The 22,154-nt window shown below is 28.3% G+C and overlaps 2 protein-coding genes and 1 non-coding gene across 3 annotated transcripts in view; all 3 read left to right on the top strand.

Moving 5' to 3' along the window:
- Nucleotides 1-510: 510 nt before the first annotated feature.
- LOC113374735 (putative fatty acyl-CoA reductase CG8303) lies at nt 511-11,194 on the top strand. Its single transcript, XM_026614707.1, has 10 exons — nt 511-708; nt 2,712-2,800; nt 2,871-3,021; nt 5,345-5,609; nt 6,064-6,231; nt 6,309-6,395; nt 7,150-7,338; nt 7,552-7,765; nt 7,884-8,129; nt 11,041-11,194. Exons 1-10 carry the CDS (start codon nt 511-513, stop codon nt 11,192-11,194), a joined length of 1,761 nt encoding a protein of 586 aa, XP_026470492.1.
- On the top strand, nt 9,042-9,113 carry Trnac-gca. Its single transcript has one exon. It is a non-coding gene; the product is annotated as a tRNA-Cys (tRNA).
- Nucleotides 11,195-12,023: 829 nt separating the features above from the next.
- Nucleotides 12,024-22,154, top strand: part of LOC113374734 (GTP-binding nuclear protein Ran-like) — a 28,026-nt gene continuing 17,895 nt past the window's right edge. The window contains exons 1-4 of the mRNA XM_026614706.1: nt 12,024-12,111; nt 12,660-12,809; nt 14,251-14,438; nt 16,523-16,701. Coding sequence (XP_026470491.1) covers nt 12,024-12,111; nt 12,660-12,809; nt 14,251-14,438; nt 16,523-16,701 — 605 coding nt within the window. The remainder of the gene's footprint in view (nt 12,112-12,659; nt 12,810-14,250; nt 14,439-16,522; nt 16,702-22,154) is intronic.

The following is a 22,154-nucleotide window of genomic DNA, read 5'->3' as shown; positions in this document are numbered from 1 at the left end:
AGCTTTCGCCAATTAGAGATAAACATTATTTCATTTTTATCTTAATAATAATAATAATAATAATAATGATAAATATAGATATTGATAAGGAAAAAAATAATAATAATAACAATAAAAGCTGCCTGTCTAATATACTTGAAATTTATTGAATAACATATTTTAGATTAATTATAGATTTATCGTTAACTCTCAAAGAAACCGTTTTGAACTAAAAAATGGTAAATTTTATTAAATTAATGTTTTGTAAGATATTTAATTTTTTTGAAATAAATTGATAAAATCAATTTAAATTTTACATTTACTTTTTCCTTTGATGTTTTCTCACTATAAAAATATCTTTATATTTGTACTTATATAAATATTACTTATATTAGTAATACCTGAAAAATGACATTTTATCATTTCTTTTACAGGTGCTCCTAAAACCATGTGATGTGTTAATCCTGAATCTACTACTAGTCTAAACTATCTTCTAACCGTACTATAAAAAAATAATCAAATTCTTCAAAAATGGAAGGCCGTCCGAATATTTCTGAATATTACCGGAACAAGAATATTTTAGTCACCGGAGGTTCCGGTTTCGTAGGAAGTGTTTTATTGGAATCTCTATTGAGGGCAAGTGACGTCGGCAATATATACATACTTATCAGGGATGGACCCAAGGGTCAATCGCCTGCCAATAGGCTCAAAAGGATGCTGGAAAAAGAGGTTAGAGGATTTACGTCTTATTTATCGATACACAAAACACACCCATACATACATATATCATATAGGGTAGAACGGGGTTTAAAGGTCTACCACCGATATCTCAAAAACAAGTAAAGTTAAGAATTTTTTAACAACGATATTTGAAAGTAGAGGGCAAAATATGTATAACCAGTCTTTATCTTGATTCTTACGATATTGCTACCGATAGATAAACGGCAATGTTTGAAAATCCATAGCAAAAGTATTTTTTTTGGTTGGGTGGCGTCCATTAATTACAAGAGCCTTAAAGGGTGAAAGATGATTACAAATTACAAGATATTACGTAGGGCAGAGGGGCGTCTAGTAAGATATCACATGTATTTATTTTTTACCCCAATTTAAAAAAAAAATCCATTTTTAAATATTCAAAAATTTTACGATTTGTTCAAAAATCTTTAGAAATCGCTCACTTGATTAATGGACACTTGTTAGTTTTTGTGATTGTAAAGACTGTTGTTTAGATTGAGACCTAAACATAATTTTAAGTATAACGTATAAGTATACGTTATTTAAATGTTTTATAAGATGTATTGCTAATTTTGAGTTAGATTCAACAGTTTATTTTTTCATATAACATTTTTTAAAGCTTGCATGTGGATGGGGTATAAAGGACTATCTGAGCCTTTTCCCTGACAAAGGTGTAAACAATAAAAAATAGTAAATATTAAACTAAATTAAACTAATAAAAGCAATGTCATAAAAGATAAGTTGAATGAATGGTTATTCCAACTTCGCAGATGATTTTTTCTGACGGATTACCAGATCAGTCAAAAATTTACCCATAAAATTTATATTAGAAATTATTTCATAATTTTTTTTTTAAATCAAAAATAAGGACTATGGATTTGTTTGCCTGGGGGTACAAAGATCCAATTTGATTTGGAGCAATTATTACCCTCCGCTCTACCCTATATAGTTTTTATTTCTATGATTTTTTATTATGATTTCACCTTGTTTATAATTATTTCGAATGAAGAACTAGACATTGTAGAAGACGTAATATTTTCTTTACTATTAAATATGTAATTATGATTAATTTAATCTTAATTTTCTTTTAATGAATGATGATATGAATAGTGTGTATTTTCAAGCCAAATCCCAATATTTTTGTTTTCATTAGATAATGGTATAATATCAAACATTTCAGTACTATTTCATTGCATGGAAAATCTGCATGAATTGTATGGAATTTTTCTAACGTGTGTTTTAATGTGTGTAAGTTTGTGCGTGTCGTGTAATTAATTTTTTATTACAGGTGTAGCATATCATATGCTTGTATTAAATCTCTACACAATTTATGATTTATAATAAAAAATCATAATTAAATTTAAAATATTAAATCATACAACATACGCATGCTTTGTGTTATTTACTGGCTTTAAAACATTATTGCCATATTTATAATATATTATATATTTATTTTCTATTTAACATTGAAAAATAAATGATTAGTACCTTTTTTGATTAATTTATATAACCGATGTCTTAAATGATTGACTAAATATAACTTATTTTTCAACAACGAAAAAATAGGTGATAAAAAATTTAATCAAATTCGACTAAGGATTTCTTTTGCATATTATCTTCTGATTATAATTAATTCTTTAACTTCCAATTTATTATTCGTTTGATTGATTCAAAATTATTTTTAACAATGGAAATTAAAATAAGCTAGTATTATATAGTAAAAAAATTGTTTCTTTTAAGGTTTTTAATTTGAAGTCTTATCACAAAACTAAATCAAGTCTTGTCACTAAATCAAGTATCAGAGTGATTTACAGTAAAAATATAATAAAAAATTAAAAGGCATTAAATATGAAAAAGTTAAGTAATAAATAAAAAAATATAATAATTACCAATAATATAGAAAAATATAATAGTAATAATCGTGGTCGTGAAATAAGTCACAAGATTTTTTTTTTGATCTATTATATAAGAATAAATAAATCATTTTTTATTTACAGCTATTCTTTAGACAAACTGAAGAATCATTGCAAAAATTGGTAGCAGTAAGAGGTGATATTTGCGAGCCAGGTCTTGGACTGAATAACTCGTAAGTTGGATTGAATAAAAAACATTACAATAATTCATAGTTATATTTCTTAGTGATTGTAAAATTGTAGAGATCGAGAATTATTATTAAAATCTGTTAATATTGTATTCCACTGCGCTGCCACAATTAACTTCAATGCAAATCTGGATGCCGCAATCAAAGCTAATTTGCTTGGCACCAAAATTTTGCTGGATTTCTGCAAAAAGATGACAAACATTGAGGTAAGAAATATAACTAAAAATATAATTAACTAACTTAGTATCTTATCGTTAGTATATTTATTAGCATCTCATGATCATGGTAGTATATTTATCAAAGAATATTTTTAGCTAGCAATATTATTATTTATGTTAATTTCAATTTATTTAATATTAACAGAAAGTATGCTTAGTATTATCATCGCTCGTTCTGGAAATTTCTTTTAGTGACAAAATTTTAATATAAAATTTGTAGAAAAATTGTAGATTTTTTTTCTTCTTCGAAAACAAATGACACAACCGTACCCAGTCTCCCCTACTATGTTTTTATATTATATAAACAAATCTACATTTACTATGATTCTTTCATATGATGAAAAAACTAACGCAAAAACAAGTTACTGCAAGTAATAAAGCAAATCGTGTCAATGTTGTATCGAATGCGTTTCGAATAAGTTATTATTAAGCGCATTCATTCAGGGCTTGTGATCTCGATTAAATATTCAAGATTACGTTATTTGTACGTATTAAGAATTTTAAATTCTTCGAAATAAAAATTCAGTTCACGTTTATTGCTTGTGCTCATAAAAATATTTGAGTTATTTATATACAGCACGACTACTCATCAAATTGTATGAAGAGTTACTGGAACAATTGAGGAGTACAAGAAGTAGATCAGAGTGCCAAAATTTATTTGTAGTTAATTTTAAATGCATGTAAAAAACGAAATTTAAGCAAAAAACTGAAATCTTGCGGATTTGGATTTTATTTCACTATTTTTTTTGTTGATGAAGGCATACATTAGAGGGCTATTTAAAAAAAAAAAACAAATTAAAGAATCGTACAGAATACAATATTTCAAAATACTATGTTTTATTAGGAAACATATATAGTCCAGTGATTATAGTAAGTTCACCTCGGAATTCGAGATACCCAGCTGTAAGTCTGTTAATACTTGTATATTGACACCCTAAAGGTGTCTCAAAACCTACATATGGTATTGACACCCTAACATATGTAGGTTTTGAGACAACTTTAGGGTGTCAATATACAAGTATTTACAGACTTACAGCTAGGTATCTCGAATTCCGAGATTCTTACCTAATTTAGGCTTAAATGACTGAAGTAATATTGCTATTCATGGATTCAAATCTCGGATAAAATAGAAATATAATATTACGGGTCGTATGAGTTGGTAGTCACAAATTGCCAACAAACTATGGCTTTCCTGTTCGATCGAGCGTTTTACACATAAAACCTAACCTCCAAAAGGCACACACGTCACGATATTAACTTTAGTTAGACTTTATGTATGTGTTATCAAAGTGACAACAGAAAGTTGCGAATATGATAAAATTGTTATAAGCAATTGTGATTTTTGGAGGTTAGGTTTTAGAAGCAAATTCAAAGTGAAACGATGGATCGCACTGCAAAGACACAAATTTTTGACAGTTTGTTACTACCAACTCACATGATTATAGACCCAAAACATAACATTTTTATTTTCCGAGAATTGGCCTCTATATTTTCAAGTGTAGGAACCACCGGTGACACCAAAATACCACCGACGATGCCAAACATGTATGTTGGTTCTTCATGCGCTAAACAAACTATATTACTAAAGCTGTGGAGATCAGTAAAACAGATGAAGACTTTTGATGTACTTGTTTATTTTATAACTTTTGGTGCACTTTGCATATAACTTGAATAACTGAACTTAAATATAACTCCATTGATTAGTAAAGTATTACTGACTCATATTGATCTGAACTCATACTCGTCTTAACTCATCCTGACCGTTTATTGCATCATTCAGAGGCTTAAATACTAGCTCTCTCAGGATATGTTCTACATTCCTAGTTAACAATGATTTACGACTTTGTTTACTTGTTCTTTGAGTATTACAAAGTAACAACGGTTTTACGGTTAGAAAGCCTTGGAAAAGTCCGTTATTTCTGAGCATGTGTTGTGCTTATCTCGAGGATACACTGTAATAGCATGAGCAATTCATTACTACTGCGTAGTTTGTATTCTGACCGTTACATAGTAGCTTATAATATTATTTATAATTATTACAAATAGGTAGATTCCCCTAGCATAAGTTATAACCGATTTCGTTATACTGCTTGACATCATGCAGCTCGAGGCAGTTGTCGAAACTAAGACATCTGATACAAAGCCCATAGCTCATACCACTTACTCGCCGACCACTTATATCGTAATTAGTAATGTTCTTGTAATAACCTAATTTCTGAAATAAAAAAAAATATCATTCAGTGGTAGAAAATAAAGATAACTATACTTATTTCTTCATAATTGAGTAACATCGTTTTGTTTATTTTTCCAGTCATTTTTATACCTATCAACCGCTTTCTGTAATTCACCAGAGAAGGGAACAGTATTGGAGAAAATATACCCAGCGGCCGCGTCTCCTAATACGGTTTTGAAAATTTTGGAAAATGTGCTGGAAACTTCAGAGAAAAACGGATATCACGAAACGGAAGTGAACGCTAATGGACCTGTTGTCAAGAAACCTGCCAAAAACAGTAATGGAAAAATGTCTGAAGAAGAATTAAAACTATTGGAGCGCGATATAGAAAAAGTTGTTAGAGGTGAATTAAAAAACAATATGGAAAATTTTATGAGTTGGATGAAATTTGAATTAAAATAGCCCCTATAATTCTATTTTATACTTATATCTTGATATCCTGAACTAAATAGTTGTAAATATATATGTGAAAAAAAACTCTTATTGTTAAACCTGAGTTAGCATTATTGATATAAGCAAATTTATATTAAAACTTAAATAAATTTAGATAATTTATAGTTTAAGAATTATAATTATTACCAATGTTTTACCGCTAAATCGCTACTAATTAATAATAAAATAAAATTTAATAGTTTTTCGTTGTAGAATTAGTGGTCATCATATCTCAGGTAGTCAAATTTAAATCCAATCGTACCTAACACAAGAAATCGAAATTTTCACTAATTTTAATCAAAGGGTTCTTGCTTAGATAAATTTTAGATTGATGTTATTGATTCATAAATTTGCTATTATTTTAGAAACTGGAGTTTTTGACCCAAGCAAAGGAAGTCCATCACCAACTTGGGATATGGTACCACATCTTGGAGGACATCCAAATGCCTACACATTCACCAAGCAATTGGCCGAAGCACTTTTATTAGAAGAAAATTTGAAATTTCCTATAGTAGTTGTCAGACCAAGTATTGGTGAGAACTAATTTATTTATTGAACTAAGCAACATATTTTGTAAAAACTGGTCTAAAATGAATTTTCTGCATTTTAGTATTAGGCACACTTAAAACTCCGTTCTCAGGATGGATCGACAATATTAACAGTGGTGTTTGCGGATTTTTAGCCGGTTGCACCAAGGGTAATTGATATTTGTGTGAAATTTTAATAGTTTAAGTAACATTTTAAGGATGTTGTATATTTTTATATAGATTTTGTAATTTTGAAACAATGGAAGACGGAAGCGCAAGTTTTTTTCAGCTTCTTCAAGTGGTTGTCTAATTCAGACTTATTGATCTTATTTTCTTAAAATCTATTTGTATTTACTCATCATTTGCTTTAGCTGTTGAAATTTCTTGGAGTTCTCATCTAATTTTAAACTAATAAAGAAATATATACTTTTGAATAAATAATAACTCTTACAAATTAGTCTAAATGTGGGACTGGTCTGAATTGAAATTCATGAAAATAGTTATGTATTTATTTATTTATTTGACCCCAATCGGTGTAAGCAGTTTGAATATAAGACTGAATTTAAATTTAAAGTTTAAATTGAAGAATGTAAAAAAATGTGATATGTATTTTTGAATAGTTCAAATATATTTCTTATAAATCATACAATTAATCCACTTAGAATACATTTACAAAATATGATTGTTAAAACATGTAAATTTCAAATTTAAATAATTTTAACACCTAATTATTTATCCAAAAAGATAAAAAAAATAAATATGTAAATATATATATGTCCATATGTTACCATGCAATTGCTTATCTATTAGTCAATTACTCAACACTTATTACTTCTACAACAAATATGAATGAATAAATCGTTACATATTGATCATAAATATTAATTTAATATTTAGTTTACTAATATTTTATATATATTTCAGGTATTTTTCGAACAGTTTTGGCTTCTGGTGATAAAGTATCTGATATAATACCATGTGATTTTGTAGTCAACATGTGCATTGCTTCTGCCTACAAATCTGCTGTTACTAAAACTCCTGTTGAAGTTTATCATTGCACTTCTGGTAATATATTTGTAATAAATAATGATAATAATCCGTCTTTGAGTACTGGTAAAAAACGTGCAATCCATAGTCAAAGGCTCGATCCCCACATCAGCAATCAATATGATATCAGATTCTGACTTGGGAACATAGATATATTCAATATTAAACTTCCCAAAGGAGAAGTTTATGTTTATTACTGTTACTTGGAAGGATTGCATTGATATCATTATTTAAATTGGTTTAAATACTATCAATTACTGTTATTTTTATATTTTTCAGGTTCCACAAATCCAATAACTTACGAAAGGTACATAGAACTAGTCGTGAGGGCTGTCAAAAAATTCCCGAGTAAAGAATTGTTCTGGTATCCTGATGCCAGGATAAGATCAAACAATATTCATTCTAGGATTAATTTGATTTTGTGCCACGCAATTCCTGCTCGATTGGTCAGAGGTGTCGAGAAGATTCTTGGGAGAAATCTAACAGAACCTCAGTAAGATATTGGTTAAATAAAAAAATAATAAAATACTTTTAATAAAATTTTATTTTTGACTATTTAATATTAGTGCAGTAGGTTTTTTCACATTTACAAGTATCTTATTATTTTTTAGTATGGTGATTGTTCAGGGCAAATATGACCGTGGAATGAATCGTACCAGGGCATTCACCTTCAGAAATTTTGATTTTAAGTACGAAAATGGTACAAAATTGGAAGAATTTTTGACTCCTGAAGATAGAGAAACGTATTCGTTTGATCCTAAAGAGATTTATTGGCCACGTATTATTGAACAATGTGCCAGAGGCGTTCGAGACTATTTCTTCAGGGAAAGATGTGATGGTGGCGATGGATTGAGAAGGTATTTATTTATTTTATATTAATTTTGATTTTTATTTAATCACAAAACTGAAAAATTTAAATTAAAACGTTATATTACATTAAATAAAATTATATTAACATGTAATTTAATTTTACATGGAAGTAAATGAAATTATACTATAATTTTATTAATGATATCAATTAATATATCAGTATATTTATTACACTTATAAAGTGTTTTAATTAAATTGAACAATGATTTAGTAATGATATTTACTTTATCATGTAACATTTTTCGATGCAATGTATTTGCTGTGCAGTCGTCAGGCGTTTTAGATGCAAAACCCAACCTATAAAAAGCACAATCGCCAAAAGTGAATGTTAGCATAACTGCATTTTTTTTATGTGCCATGGTAACACATACGTGAAGTTAGGTTTCATGTGTAAAACGCACAGCAAGTACGTAAGATTTTTACAGTTTTATTCGTTTTTATACTAAATAATAATTTGTACCGAGTTTGTTTTATTATTAGATTTTTTGGTTTGTCTTACAATTAAATTATTGCAGCTCCATCTTCATGATTATCTTGTAAGTTTATCAAACTGGTCTTATCACTTTATCAAACAGGTTTGAATAAGAGAAAAAAATTGTATAATTTAATATGTTATAATAGAAATATAGCATTAGAAATTTAATTTATTTTACAAGCGATTAACAACAGTCAATGAATAGAGTTTGGCGTTTTTACTTCAAAAATTATTATCGGCGAAGATAAGTAATTTTATATTTATACGATCATTATTAATCTCATTATTTTGTTCAGATTTTATGATATGTACTTAATATTTCATATATTTATTATCTTAATTCTTAAAATATATTCAAGATAATATACTCAAGAACTCTGAATCTTGCTACTTACATGATGTAGAATTTCATTCTCCATCATGTGGGGATATAGCTCAGTGGTAGAGCATTCGACTGCAGATCGAGAGGTCCCCGGTTCAAACCCGGGTGTCCCCTAACTTATATTTTTTAAATTTTATTACATTATTTTTATTATTAGTACTCCTAAAAACAGATTTTTTATTTATTTATTGTAATGGCGTCTGATAAAAGCAGATTTATGGTATACTTCTTACCTCCGGACTCCTTATTCTTTTTTTTAAATTCTAGATCAGAATACGATCTAGAATTTAAAAAAAAAAACACTTTTTCTTAACTTCCCGAAGGAGAAGTTTATGTTTTTTTTGATATTTTCAAAGTTTATTTTTTCAAAAATGTGTGTGCAAGAGAATTTTTCAAAATTTAAATTATTTTCGGTGATATAGCTGTTGAGCTCGACAATACTCCTCTATTTACTTCCTTCGCGAAACTTTAAACACTTTTTTCTCGAAACTGTCTTTTCTATACGATACCCACGATTTCCCAACTTTTACTAGACCGATTTACTTGAATTCCTACAGGGTCTTCTTTACAGACTTTTCTTCAGTATGAACTGATCTTCAATTTTTTTCTTCCGATTTTTACTATTTTCAAAAAATTCGAGAGTATGAAAAAAAAATATAAATTTTTTTTATACTGTATTTTGTGGAAAATAAAATTATCTCGTCCGTAGTTCATAGGATTGTGATATTATACTAGATTAATAAGAATTACGGTTATTTGAAGGGCTAAAATCATGAGATTCATGAGTATGGTCAGGCGCGGATTTTTTAAGACGCCCTACTTTATTATCTTCTAGAATTAAAATTTTATGACTATTTTAAAGTTTTTATTATCAAAACATTAATTTATAACTTCTAAAAAATATTTGGTAAAAATATTGTTTTTTTACGGACTTCCAAAAATCGCATAAAATTCATGACTAGTCCAGAATTGACCAGAATCATGGATCGTCTTCGCTTTTATATTGACAATTTCTTTTTCGATTATAGTAATCTGTTAGTCTAGTCATTTGAGCTTAAATTAGATAAGAATCTCGGAATTCGAGATAGCCAGCTGTAAGTCTGTGAATATGTACTTGTATATTGACACCCTAAAGTTGTCTCAAAACCTACATATAGTGTTGGACTTACAGCTGGGTATCTCGAATTCCGAGGTGAACTTACTGTAATGACTGGACTATGTATGTATTTTCTAACTTTGATTGATTATAAAATTTTATAGCAAAAAATGAAAAAAGAGCCTGTCTTCAGCTCTGTATTTGCTCTTTTCATGCCCATCATTTGCATTTTTCTTTGTCCAAGTCCTTTTGGTCCCTATATTTTTTATGATGAAGACACTCTTTTTCCATTCAAGCTCCGATCCTGTTCTCTTTTTTTATCGTTACAATGTACAGTAAAATATGTAACACAATTTTAGTCATAATTTTGTCAAATATTGCATTATTTTCTACTTTATACATGTCTTCTATGAATTTTCTAGCAAGTTACAATGACCAGTATGAATTTGATTGACCTCCAAAAGATTTACATCACTAATATAGTACAAATCTTTTGGAGACAATTTTTTCAGTGTTTATAAATTGGGCAGTTTATAAGTTTGTAGAAAACTATGAAATTAATTATTTTTTTAGAGCTCAAAAGCATTTTGTGGGGAATCAAGGAAGATCAAACTACAGCAATGCTCGTTGAATACTCTGGCTAATTTTTTAAAAGGGCGCCTATATTTTTATTGATTTGGTAGTTTTGATAATTGGATTTAATCGAAGGTTTTGCCTTGGAGTAACGAATTTAATCTTTTTAGCAGTTCTGGTGATTTCATAACGCCGTTCAACAATCTCATGAAAAGTCCTTAATCTTAATGCTTCTCCGGGCGACAAAACTGTTGTTTGTTCTTTTCTTAAAATAAAATTGGTGCTTTATTCTCTCAATTATGTACACAATTTTTGCATAATTAAGTGTAACATATATCTTTCTAATATTAATTATAATTATTTTATTTTCAGAGCTTTGGTGGTACACACATTGTTCTACGTGTTCTTCTTCTTTGCCATGAAGGCGTTGTGCGTCTATCTTTTAGGAACTTTAGGTTTAGAAATTTCTGATTGGCTGCTTTTTGGATTAGCTGGAATTTTGACTTTGGCTTATCATGAACTCTGATAAATTAAAATAAATCATTCTTTTGAAAATAATTTATGAAAACCATATTTTATTTGTTTTAATAATATCACAATAATGTCTTCATAATTAGGATTATTGACATTGAAATCATCATGTGCGAGTATGTTTATAATTTATGTCATATAGGATCTTATATCATAACTTAATTATTTTATTATTGTTAACACTGTTGTCTATTGATAATTATAAATTACTAACATGCGTTATGAAAATATCCTTATTTGCAATGATATTGTTCAAAATTATCTGAAAATATTCACCATGACTATTTTTTATTTCTCAACGTTGAATAGAATGAGATTGCATTTAGGCGCGACATTTAAAATACTTAGGCGCAATCCTTAATTGTTCGAATTTTTTAAACATTTTTTTCATTATTTTTATTATTACTTTTATTACTTTAATCAATATAGTAAACGACGACTTTATTCTAAAAATTAACGGAACCGTTATTACTTATAATAAATCATAACTTTTATTATCATTGGCTAAAAATATCATTTAAACTTCATATTTTTTATTTACTAGATATTTTTTTATTATTTCATAATATTTAAATTATTGAAAAATATATAATTATTAAAAAAATGTACATGAACAAATTATTATCTGAAAATATATTGTTATTGGTTACATGTGAATGTTGGTAAAGATTTATAATTTATTTAATAAAAAATCTAGAAACTGTTGATTTTTTTGTTTTGTTATTTTCAGTTTTCATATTTTTATTTTTATTTGACATTGTTACAATTTTTTCGGGAAGGGATTTTTTTGTATATTTTTATTTTTTTTACATTTTTGTAGCAAAATGGGTGACACCACTCCTACATATAAATGTGTTTTGATAGGTGATGGAGGAACCGGAAAAACCACTTTTATTAAAAGGCATATAGCAGGTATTATAGATGTAACTTTATATGATATCTAATCAGAGAAAGTATTAAATGTTTGTGAAAATAATTAATAATAAATTATCATTGAAAGCATTTATATAAAATGCATATATTCATACTTTTAATGATGAGCTATTGACAAAGATTATTTGTCATTCAATCTATTAAATTGATTTATTTTAGAGAAACTCTGTTAATAATAGTAATTTCAACATAAAGATTGTATTACAAATTCAGAAAATTATGAAAATGTTTAATAAAAAAATATGGCTCATATTACAAGCAAATATGTTTTTGTTAATGCATAACTATTAGTCTTGGAGTACTATTTAATATCTTTAATATTTGAGCTTTATTTTTATTAAAATTGTGAACTAAATAAAAATAAAGAATTATTAAAAATTTATCAATCTTTCCTTAATTATAACGTTTACTTGGCAATACAAGTTGGAATCGAAACTCTTTTTTTAAATTATAAAGGATTTTTGAAGACTTTTAATTGTATAATGAGTATAATGAATATTATATGTATTTTAAAATATTTTGTTTAGGTGAATTTGAAAAGAAGGTTATTGCAACAGCAGGTGCCGTAGTTTATCCAATTGTCTTCAAAACTACAAGAGGCCCTATAAGATTCCACGTTTGGGATACTTGTGGCCAAGAAAAGTATGGTGGTGTCAAACAGGATTTTTTTGAAAAAGGTATTAAGAAATTTTAAATCTTTGATTGGAAATATTTGGTGGCTTACTGGTTAGAGCTATGGACTTTGAATCTGAAGTTTCAGGTTCGATATTCGCCTCGGGCAGCCTAATGCCAAGCAGCAGTGACATTCATTTTGAAGTATAGATAGCAATACGTTTCCAAGTAATATAATAATAGCAAAATTAATAAAATTACCTGGCATTGCTGCATCGAAAAAAATCATCGGTCTTAGATAAATCGTAATATAATTTCACTTTGAAGTATAGCAATACGTTTTCTAATAGCAAAATTAATAAACTTACCCGGCATTGCTGCAACGAAAAAAAAATCATCAGTCTTATATAAATCGCAATATAATTTCACTTTGATGTATAGATAGCAATACGTTTTCAAATAAAATAATAACAGCAATATTAATAAAATTACCCGGCATTACTGCATCGAAAAAAATAATTAGTCTTTTATAAATCGTAATAAAATTTCATTACATAGAGATAGGACAACCATTTGGGTTGCCATCTGTAACCGTTTAAGAAATCAGCACAACAGCTAATATATTAGAACTTAAGAAGTCTTATAAGACTTCTTAAGTTCTAATTGCTGTTAGAACAAAATTATGGTGCAGTTATTAATTTTCAAGAAAAATACTTAATCTTTTGTTAAATTGAACGTTTTTTAAATATTTTGCATACAAAAATGATGATTATTATTTTTTTTAATAATCTTAATTAAGTGTTTGAAGAACTGTAACATAAAGGATATGCTGTGAAAGAAGTAAATAATATTAGTTTTATAGTCCATTTCTCAGAAAATTGGGCTCAAATAAAATTATCAAATTATGAAATATTTAATTTTTTAATTATTCTTAGGCTTTTATATAATAGTTTTTGGCAATGTTCCCAATTTTCGTTCATGCTAATAAACTCAAAAACTATTTGAGATTTACTACGCTAAACAACTATGATAAAATTATAAATTAGAAATTTTATCTAATGATATTAATGCGAAAAATGACTCTTTACTAAAATTTTGATATCAGTTTCTGTTTTGTTTCTTTTAATTTTTTCACATCTACAATTGTGCTATAATTGTAGATATTGGGCAGAAAAGCAGTTCAAATAGTACAAAATAGGAGTACTTAGTAGACCAAATAATATTTTTATCTATAAGTTGATGGTTCAAAAATAATTCCAAAAATTATTGTAATACAGTCTATTGTTATTATAACATCTTCATATGCATATTATAATATATACAAAATTTATGCATATTTGTCAATGTTTTAACTAGTTTTATTTCTTTGCATCCGGCATTGCAGCTGTTAATTTGCTTGTTTTTGCTTTAATGTTCTACTACACTCACATTGGCCCAATTTCCCTTAATTATCATTACGCGACAAGTTTCTAATTATAATTATTAACCATTTATTATTTCTATTAGGTGATTGCGCCATTCTATTTTTCGATTTGACATCTAAAATAACCTACAAGAACATCATGAAGTGGAACACCGAAATACTGCGATTTTGCCCGTGCATTCCTACTGTTTTGTGCGGCAATAAGGCTGATTTGAAAGAGAGGAAAATGAAAGCTAAAAGTGTTATGAATCATAAACAAAGAAATATGCAGGTATATTGATTATATAATATGTTATTTATAGCAGAGTTAGAGTTAGCCATAGTAGAAACGTGGGTTACCAACGAGTAGTTGTGGATTCGATGCCACCTTGGCCAGCTTAATAAAGATCAGTAGTGATATCAGAGTTTCACTTGAGGTTATAGATCTGAAATATGATATCAAGTGAAAATAGCATTTCAAGGCATTGATGTGGAATATATTTACAACACTATTAAATATATATCTAATATAATTTTATTCAAAAAGACAGTGGTCAACTACTAGATTGCCTTCTAAAATATCAGGTTAAGGATTGTTATACTAGAGTACATCGTGATGTAATACTTTGGGACCCCAAAGGTAAAAAAAGAGTGCGCGCAAGGTTCACACGCGATTGAAGTAAAACTCATTTGCTACTGTACAAGATGGCATTTAAGTGAAAATCAATACATCATATAACAATTTTGAGTTATGTTTATTATTAATATGGTAACACTCGTGATGCACACATTTATTAGTGTCAATCATCATACACATTTATATGATAATGTAGTTAAAGTCATACTTCGAATATGACATGATCGGTTTGTCATTGTAATCAGCATTTAGAAATAATATAGAAATAATTTCTATGAAACAGAGTAAAATATTTTTCTGATTTAGGCATTTTTCATTAAATCAAGATTTGTACTACAATGTAATGTTGTCATTATCGGTACGCATACAACGTTGATGCCGGTACACATACAACGACAGATCTCTATTCACATACACGACGACTAATCACAATCGAGCCGTGTAGAAATGGTCTCATCGAAAGCGAATGACGAACTGTTCGGGCGTAACCGACTTCCGTTGCATTTATACGTATTTACATTCTAGTCGCGCCTAAAGAAGTTTTACTTCAAAAACAAAATATATTGAAAATCAAAATTTATCCAAAAATAGAGTAGAATATGCAGAACTACTACATACGTTTGTTTTCAGTCAATTCTATTAATCAATGTATGAAATTTTAATTAACTCATATTAATTACTAGAAAGTGGGAATTAAACGATGTTAAATTAAATAATTACAGAGACTAAAATTGCTGAAACTATATTTTTATAAATGCCTTCTAAGAAATGAAAAGAAAGTTAGTATGAATGACAAGATTATCTTTTAGGCCTCTATAAACTTATGCATTTTTAAAAATAAAAAACGATTTTATAAATTCGCTTAAAATTGAAACCATAACCCAAGGAAGTTTAACAAAATCGACGGAACTTTAAGTTTATAAATATATTTATAAAATAAATTCACATGGCTACTTGTGTGTACGGTTGTCCCTTATAGACGACATCCAGTATGACTACCCTTGTTTCAATAAAGTTATTTATCACTTTGAGTTAAATTATTCAAAATTCTAATTTGCTGTAATAGTTTTTAGTCTGTCAGAAGTGCAATTTTGAAATACAATTTTATTGAAAATTATTGGAAAATCTTGAAATATGTTGTAGTGCCTGGGTTGATCGCTGTCTTGTACAGCAGTGATTCTCATGCGGACTACCACAGGGTGACTACCACAAGGGTCAATAATGTTATTTATTACTGAGTTAAATTATTGAAATTTATAATTTTTTGTTATAGTTTTCAGTCTTTCAGAAACGCAATTTTGAAATACAATTTTATTGAAAATTATTAGGCAATCTTGAAATATGTTGTAGTGTTAGGTCTGGTACTGGATTGATCGCTGGCTCGTACAGCAGTGACTTCTATGCTGAATACACTCTTGTTGCAAAAGGGTGTTACAACTTTTATACAAATCCTGTCAAAACGTTTATACCAATTCTCTATTAAGAAACCAGAGTCTCTGCTTGCTTATATTGACCAGACCAGACCAGGCAGGTCTGGTACTGGATTGATCGCTGGCTCGTACAGCAGTGACTTCTATGCTGAGTACACTCTTGTTGCGAAAGGGTGTTACAACTTTTATACAAATTCTGTCAAAACGTTTATACCAATTTCGTATTAAGAAACCAGAGTCTCTGTTTCCTTATAGACTTTTTTGTTATAGTCGTATAAAAAATATAAATTTTTAATTATTTTTTTCTAGTATTTCGAAATATCAGCGCGGTCGAATTACAATTTTGAAAAGCCGTTTCTTTGGCTGGCTCGATTATTATTTGGAGACGCTAGCCTGGTATTTTTATCATCTGCGATTTTAGCACCTCCTGATTTTTCGATGGACATCCATTGGAGACAAAAGATTGAAGCTGATTTGTTGCAAGCACGGCAAGAAGCAAACGCTAATAACCCATCTTGAGTTTAATCTAAGATTTTTGTTTTAAATTATGTAAGTAGTTTAATTTAAATTATATAAGTATGTAGTTAAATTATGTAAGTAAAATATGCTGTGATGTTATGTTATATATTTATTTAAATTACATGTATATTAGTTAATTTGTTTTTAATGGTTAGTTGTACATCTGAATTTACTACTGTTGTTTTTAATAACGCAATGATTACTAGTTTTTTAGTAATCATTAAAGCATTAGTATTTTTTTTTTTATAATTTACATTATTTATAATAAGGAGTGATATGAATCAAAGCATATCCCTTTATTTTGAATTTATGCTGACTGATTTCTTAAAAAAGTTATATCATTTTTTGTTTCAGTCTCAGATTAAAAATAATTTTTTTTAATAGACATATTTTCCAAAATAAAACTATAATTGTGGACACACATTTCCTGTTCAATAAACATGAAATATTCTACTTTTCATGCAATTTTGTGAACAAGATGGGCGATGAAGCGTTTATTAAAATAACACAGTTAACACTTAATAATAAAAATAGTTTCTACTGGACGTGCGACCATTTCTGATACTAATTTTTACAAATATATATTTTGAATTTTGAAATTTTGTTTCGGGCTAATATTCCAAACTTTGATAAATTTTATGATTAAACCACTATTCATAAGCCTATAACATTTCTCAATTTCGTTGTTTTGTTCGGCAACGCCGTCAAAATAATTTTTTCGACTACTAATTACTCCAACATCAAATCGATCACCAATGGGTGACCTTTCGACCTTTTTCCTTTATCGAATAAACCATCAAAATGTAAATAAAAAAAGGACTACTAATTATGAAGAAACGGCTCGGCTATTTTTTACCGAAAACTTTATTAGAACGATTTCCAGCTTAATTCGCTATCGAACGGTCTTTAAATTGACAAAATCGGTTCAGATTTTACGAAAATTTATTACTTTCTTTAGTGATTAAAAAAATGTCTTCGCCGATCGTCTTGTAAATATAATCGTAGTGAGTTCTCATAGAATTTTATTATTTTTGAGGTCTGAAAAAAAAAATACAAATCGTTGAAATTAATTTAGATAGATATATTTTGGTTGTTGGTATTTTGATCCAGACCAATATTCCAAACTTTGATGAATTTTTATAATTAAACCACTTTTTGTAGGTATATAAGATTACACAAAAAACTAAATTTTTGTCGATAGAAAATTAATATCATTTGAACAGAAAAACTTAATAGCATAGAGAAAACTATTCTAAAAACTAGTGGTGATGGCATCGTGCCTTAAAGCAAATTGCTGGAACTTTCCGTACCAAAAATTAAAATTTTTCAAAAAGATTTCCGAAAAGAAGGATCTCCGAAACCGCTAGGCCTGTCTATTTAAAATTTTCATCAAATCTACATTTTGTCAATACAAATAAAATGTTTTTTAAATCACTAAAATCGGACGCTCGGTTCTTTCCAAAAATGAATTACTTTTTTTGGAACTTTTTGCCCCGTATTTTCGGAATGGCGGAACTTGCCTTTGCCAAAATCTTATCTCCTTATCAATAGAAATAGAATGTTTTTTGAATCATTTAAATTGGTTGACGCTTGTTTTCGAAATTGTCGACGAAAAATTGTATCCGCACATACATCCACACACGCACACGCTCACACTCACACACACAAGATGAAAAAGATGAGTATAAAATCAAGTTAAGAATTATAACATTCTAGATCCTTCCCCCACGAAGTAATGCCTAACGGCGGTTTCCGTGGGGACCAGAGGCAAGGGCAAAGCGGAGATTTTAGTCGGTATTATATTAAGTCGACATACCCAGACAAAACACCAGTCTTCGCTAGACAACAATAAACAAAAAAAAAAAACACACACACACACATACACACACACATATAGTTTTTCTGAGGTATGCCAAAATGTTCCGAAACCTTTGAAATGTAAAAATTTTCATTTTCGATTTTTTTGTGATTACTATAACTAACTCTACGGGAAATTAATAAATGTTAAATGACGTTTTCAATCAAATACGCTTAGGGTTAATATTCAAAATGAAAAGATTACAAAGTTGCCGCCAAAAACTATAGAAAGTAGTACCGCCTGGCACGCATGTAAACCTGTTTACAACATCACACAACTTCGCACCGCTTCATTTACATTCATATAACCCGCAAGGATAATTACGAAACATCGATTAACTCGTTTAATTGCATATTAATGTACTTGTACGGTACCGATAATTGATTAAATCGTTAATATAATTTTCCATTAATTTAATTTCAAATTCGGCACCATTAAATACTATTTTCTGTCAGTAGTGGCAGCACCATTCCGCGTCCATGTTCATGTCACTAGTTGATCAGATGTTCTGAACTCTTATGCATGTTGCTTGTGCAAAGTCATTTGTGAAAACTAGTTTTACCACTGTTTGGTATTTCTGAGACGAAATAAAATCAAAACATTTTACGCATTAATTTTATTTCATAAATGCAGAACGTTTCCTTGTTATATAATTATTGAAGTTTGCAGGTTGAAAATTGAGGTTATAATTGTGTTTACGTGTCAAATTGTTTTGGAAAAATGCCGGACAGCGAACAGGTAAGTTTTTTTTGTTAATTTTTTATATTTACAAGAACTATTTTATTAGTAACATTCGGCTAATGATTTTCTATAAAGCTATGTTGTTAGTAATATTGTTGTCAAGTATTTTTTGATGGATTAAAAAGTCTTGCAAATGTTGTTTATTAGAGATTTCAAGTTTATTAAGTTGCTTTCTTGTAAGTTATAAACAATGTATAAATGGTTTTAATAGTTTATAATAATTATTGAAGCAAATAATAGGGAAATGCTTTTATTATTCATTGAATTAAAAGTTTATTAATTTCTTGGAATAAGTATTTATAGTTTTTTGAGTTTGACTTATATAGTTTGTAGTTGAGGAACTGTAAATAATAAAACAGCCCTTTGATTTAATTTAGTTATACGATAACTAACCTTTTAGTTAATTTTTTCCCATTACTGTGCTTGATTCATGCATTTTTATTTACTTCCAGTAGGGTATGTTCGCAAAAAAAATGAAAATGTATTTTTTACATATCTTTACGTTTCAAAGCCCTCTGAACATTTTGGCATACCTAAGAAAAAAATGATGTATGTGTGTGTGTTTGTGTAGGTATGTATGTATATCTGTGTGTATGTACATATGTACAGATACAATTTTTCATCGACGATTTCGAGAGCACGAATCAACCGATTAGAATGGTTCAAAAAACATTCGATTTCTATTGATGGGAAGACGTGCTAATTAGTTTTGGTAGAGACAGGTCTAGCCGTTTCGAAGATACGGGGCAAAAAGTTCCAAAAACGGTAATTCAGTTTTTGATAGAACGATGTACTCGATTTGAATGATTCAAAAAACATTTTACTTGTATTGATGAAATGAAGAATTGATAACATTTTTGGTGAGGCAGGTTTAGCGGTTTTGGAGATACAGAGGAAAAAGTTAAAAAAAAGATATGCCTAATGATCATTTTTGACTGCCAAATGGCATTTTTTTTTTACTTTTTTTTACTAGATCTTTGAAACCGTTAGGCCTGCCTTTCCAAAAATTTAATTTGTTCTTCACCATGGCAATACAAGTAAAATATTTTTTGAATTATTAAAATCGGACGCTCCGTTTCCTTAAGAACTGAGGTACTGTTTTTGGCACTTTTTGCCCCGCATCCTCGGAACCGCTAGACCTGCCTTTGCCAAAAACTAATCAGCACTTCTCCTTATCAATACGAATCGAATGTTTTTTAAATTATTCAAATCGGTTGATCCGTGTTCCCGAAATCATCGACGAAAATTTGTATCCTGCACACACGCACACACATACACACACACATACATCCTTTTTTTCTAAGGTATGCCTGTTTTTCAAAAATTTGTCACCTTTTTTGGTCCAAAAATTTGGTCCTTTTTTACCCCATAGGCGGGACAAAATGGGATGGCCTGGGGTCAAACAGGTCTTCTTACTTTTAATTTTGAAGGGGTTTTATCGAACTATAGCTACATTATTCAATCAATGAGGTTTAGAAGGAAATAAATAAATGATATACACACACTCTATTTCATTTTATGTGTAGTTTGTGTTCTTTACTATTATTTCTATATTATTTTTATATTTCTTTATAACTATTATTTTAACTCTAATGAGCGTTTTCTATTATTCTTTATCATTCTCTATCATTCTCTTATTAAGAAGTGATATTTCTCAATGATATGCCAAACTATTGCCTGATTTATTTAACCAAGTATTGTCTATGACAATGTATTATCTTGCAAATTTTTTCTCCTTCCTTATACGTTGTACATTATTTTATTATGCCTTATGTATTTTTTTAAAAACACGGAGATGTAATTTTTTTTGAAAACTGCTCACAGTTTTTCTTTTTTGTTACATACAGAATTTATTATTTTTAATTATTTTCACTCACTCAATATTTCAAAATATAAATTACAAATCATATGCATTCGTTTGAATAACACAAGTATATTAATAAATACACTTTTGTATATAAATTTAACTTTTCTCGTTTTTTGATCTTAGCTAGATCAAATTTATTTTGATTCGAACGCGAACCGTTGTAAAATAGATTTACATAACTTGTTTATATGTTGTGGATCATTCATGATATCGATTAAGGAATATTTCAATTGAATAATTATTATTTGGTGCTTCCAGAATTATTTTTTTGATAGGTTCAAAAAAAATATTTTTATTATAATACATAAAAATTGTAATCAGGACTTCATACCAAGCAAGATATAATAATTACTTACTAGTATTCTATTTATATACTAGTCTCAAAGCATACTTTTGTCATACTAACATTTTAAGACTTGACCAGAAACTTCATTTTTGCATTAATTTTGCAAAGTAAATAATTAATTGAAAACAACTTCTCTATAAAATCATATTACATTAATGAATTGCTATATAGTTTTTGTCATACTTGCAAACAGAGAATGCTTTGTCATCAAGGTATTTCCAAGTCTATTTTTTAACATATAAAAAGTTACAAGAATGTATTTGTTTCAAATGTTTTGAACTGAAGTTGATAGTTTTTAGTTTAAACTATTGTGAGCATACAATGTTATAGTTGTATATTTTTTCATAGAATATCCAATATTTGAATATTGAATATATTTAATATATGACTAATTAAAATTAAAATTTATTTCAGAAATAATTGAGATTTGACATCATTTTTTATGGAGTCAAGTAACGTTTATGACGCAAAACAACTGTTGAATAAATATAAAATTGTATTAGAGAGAAAAAAACATCTGAAGAAAAATGCATTTTAAACAAGAGTTTGTCGACAGTATTCAAATTTTCATAAAAAAGATGTAAAATGCCATTATTTTTAAAATGAATTT

The sequence above is a fragment of the Ctenocephalides felis genome, unplaced genomic scaffold (assembly GCF_003426905.1).
Source record: "Ctenocephalides felis isolate EL2017-DRISC unplaced genomic scaffold, ASM342690v1 CF-g0.4_SCAFFOLD_01886, whole genome shotgun sequence".
Taxonomy (NCBI): Eukaryota; Metazoa; Arthropoda; class Insecta; order Siphonaptera; family Pulicidae; genus Ctenocephalides; species Ctenocephalides felis.
This window is presented reverse-complemented; position numbering and strand designations above follow the sequence as displayed.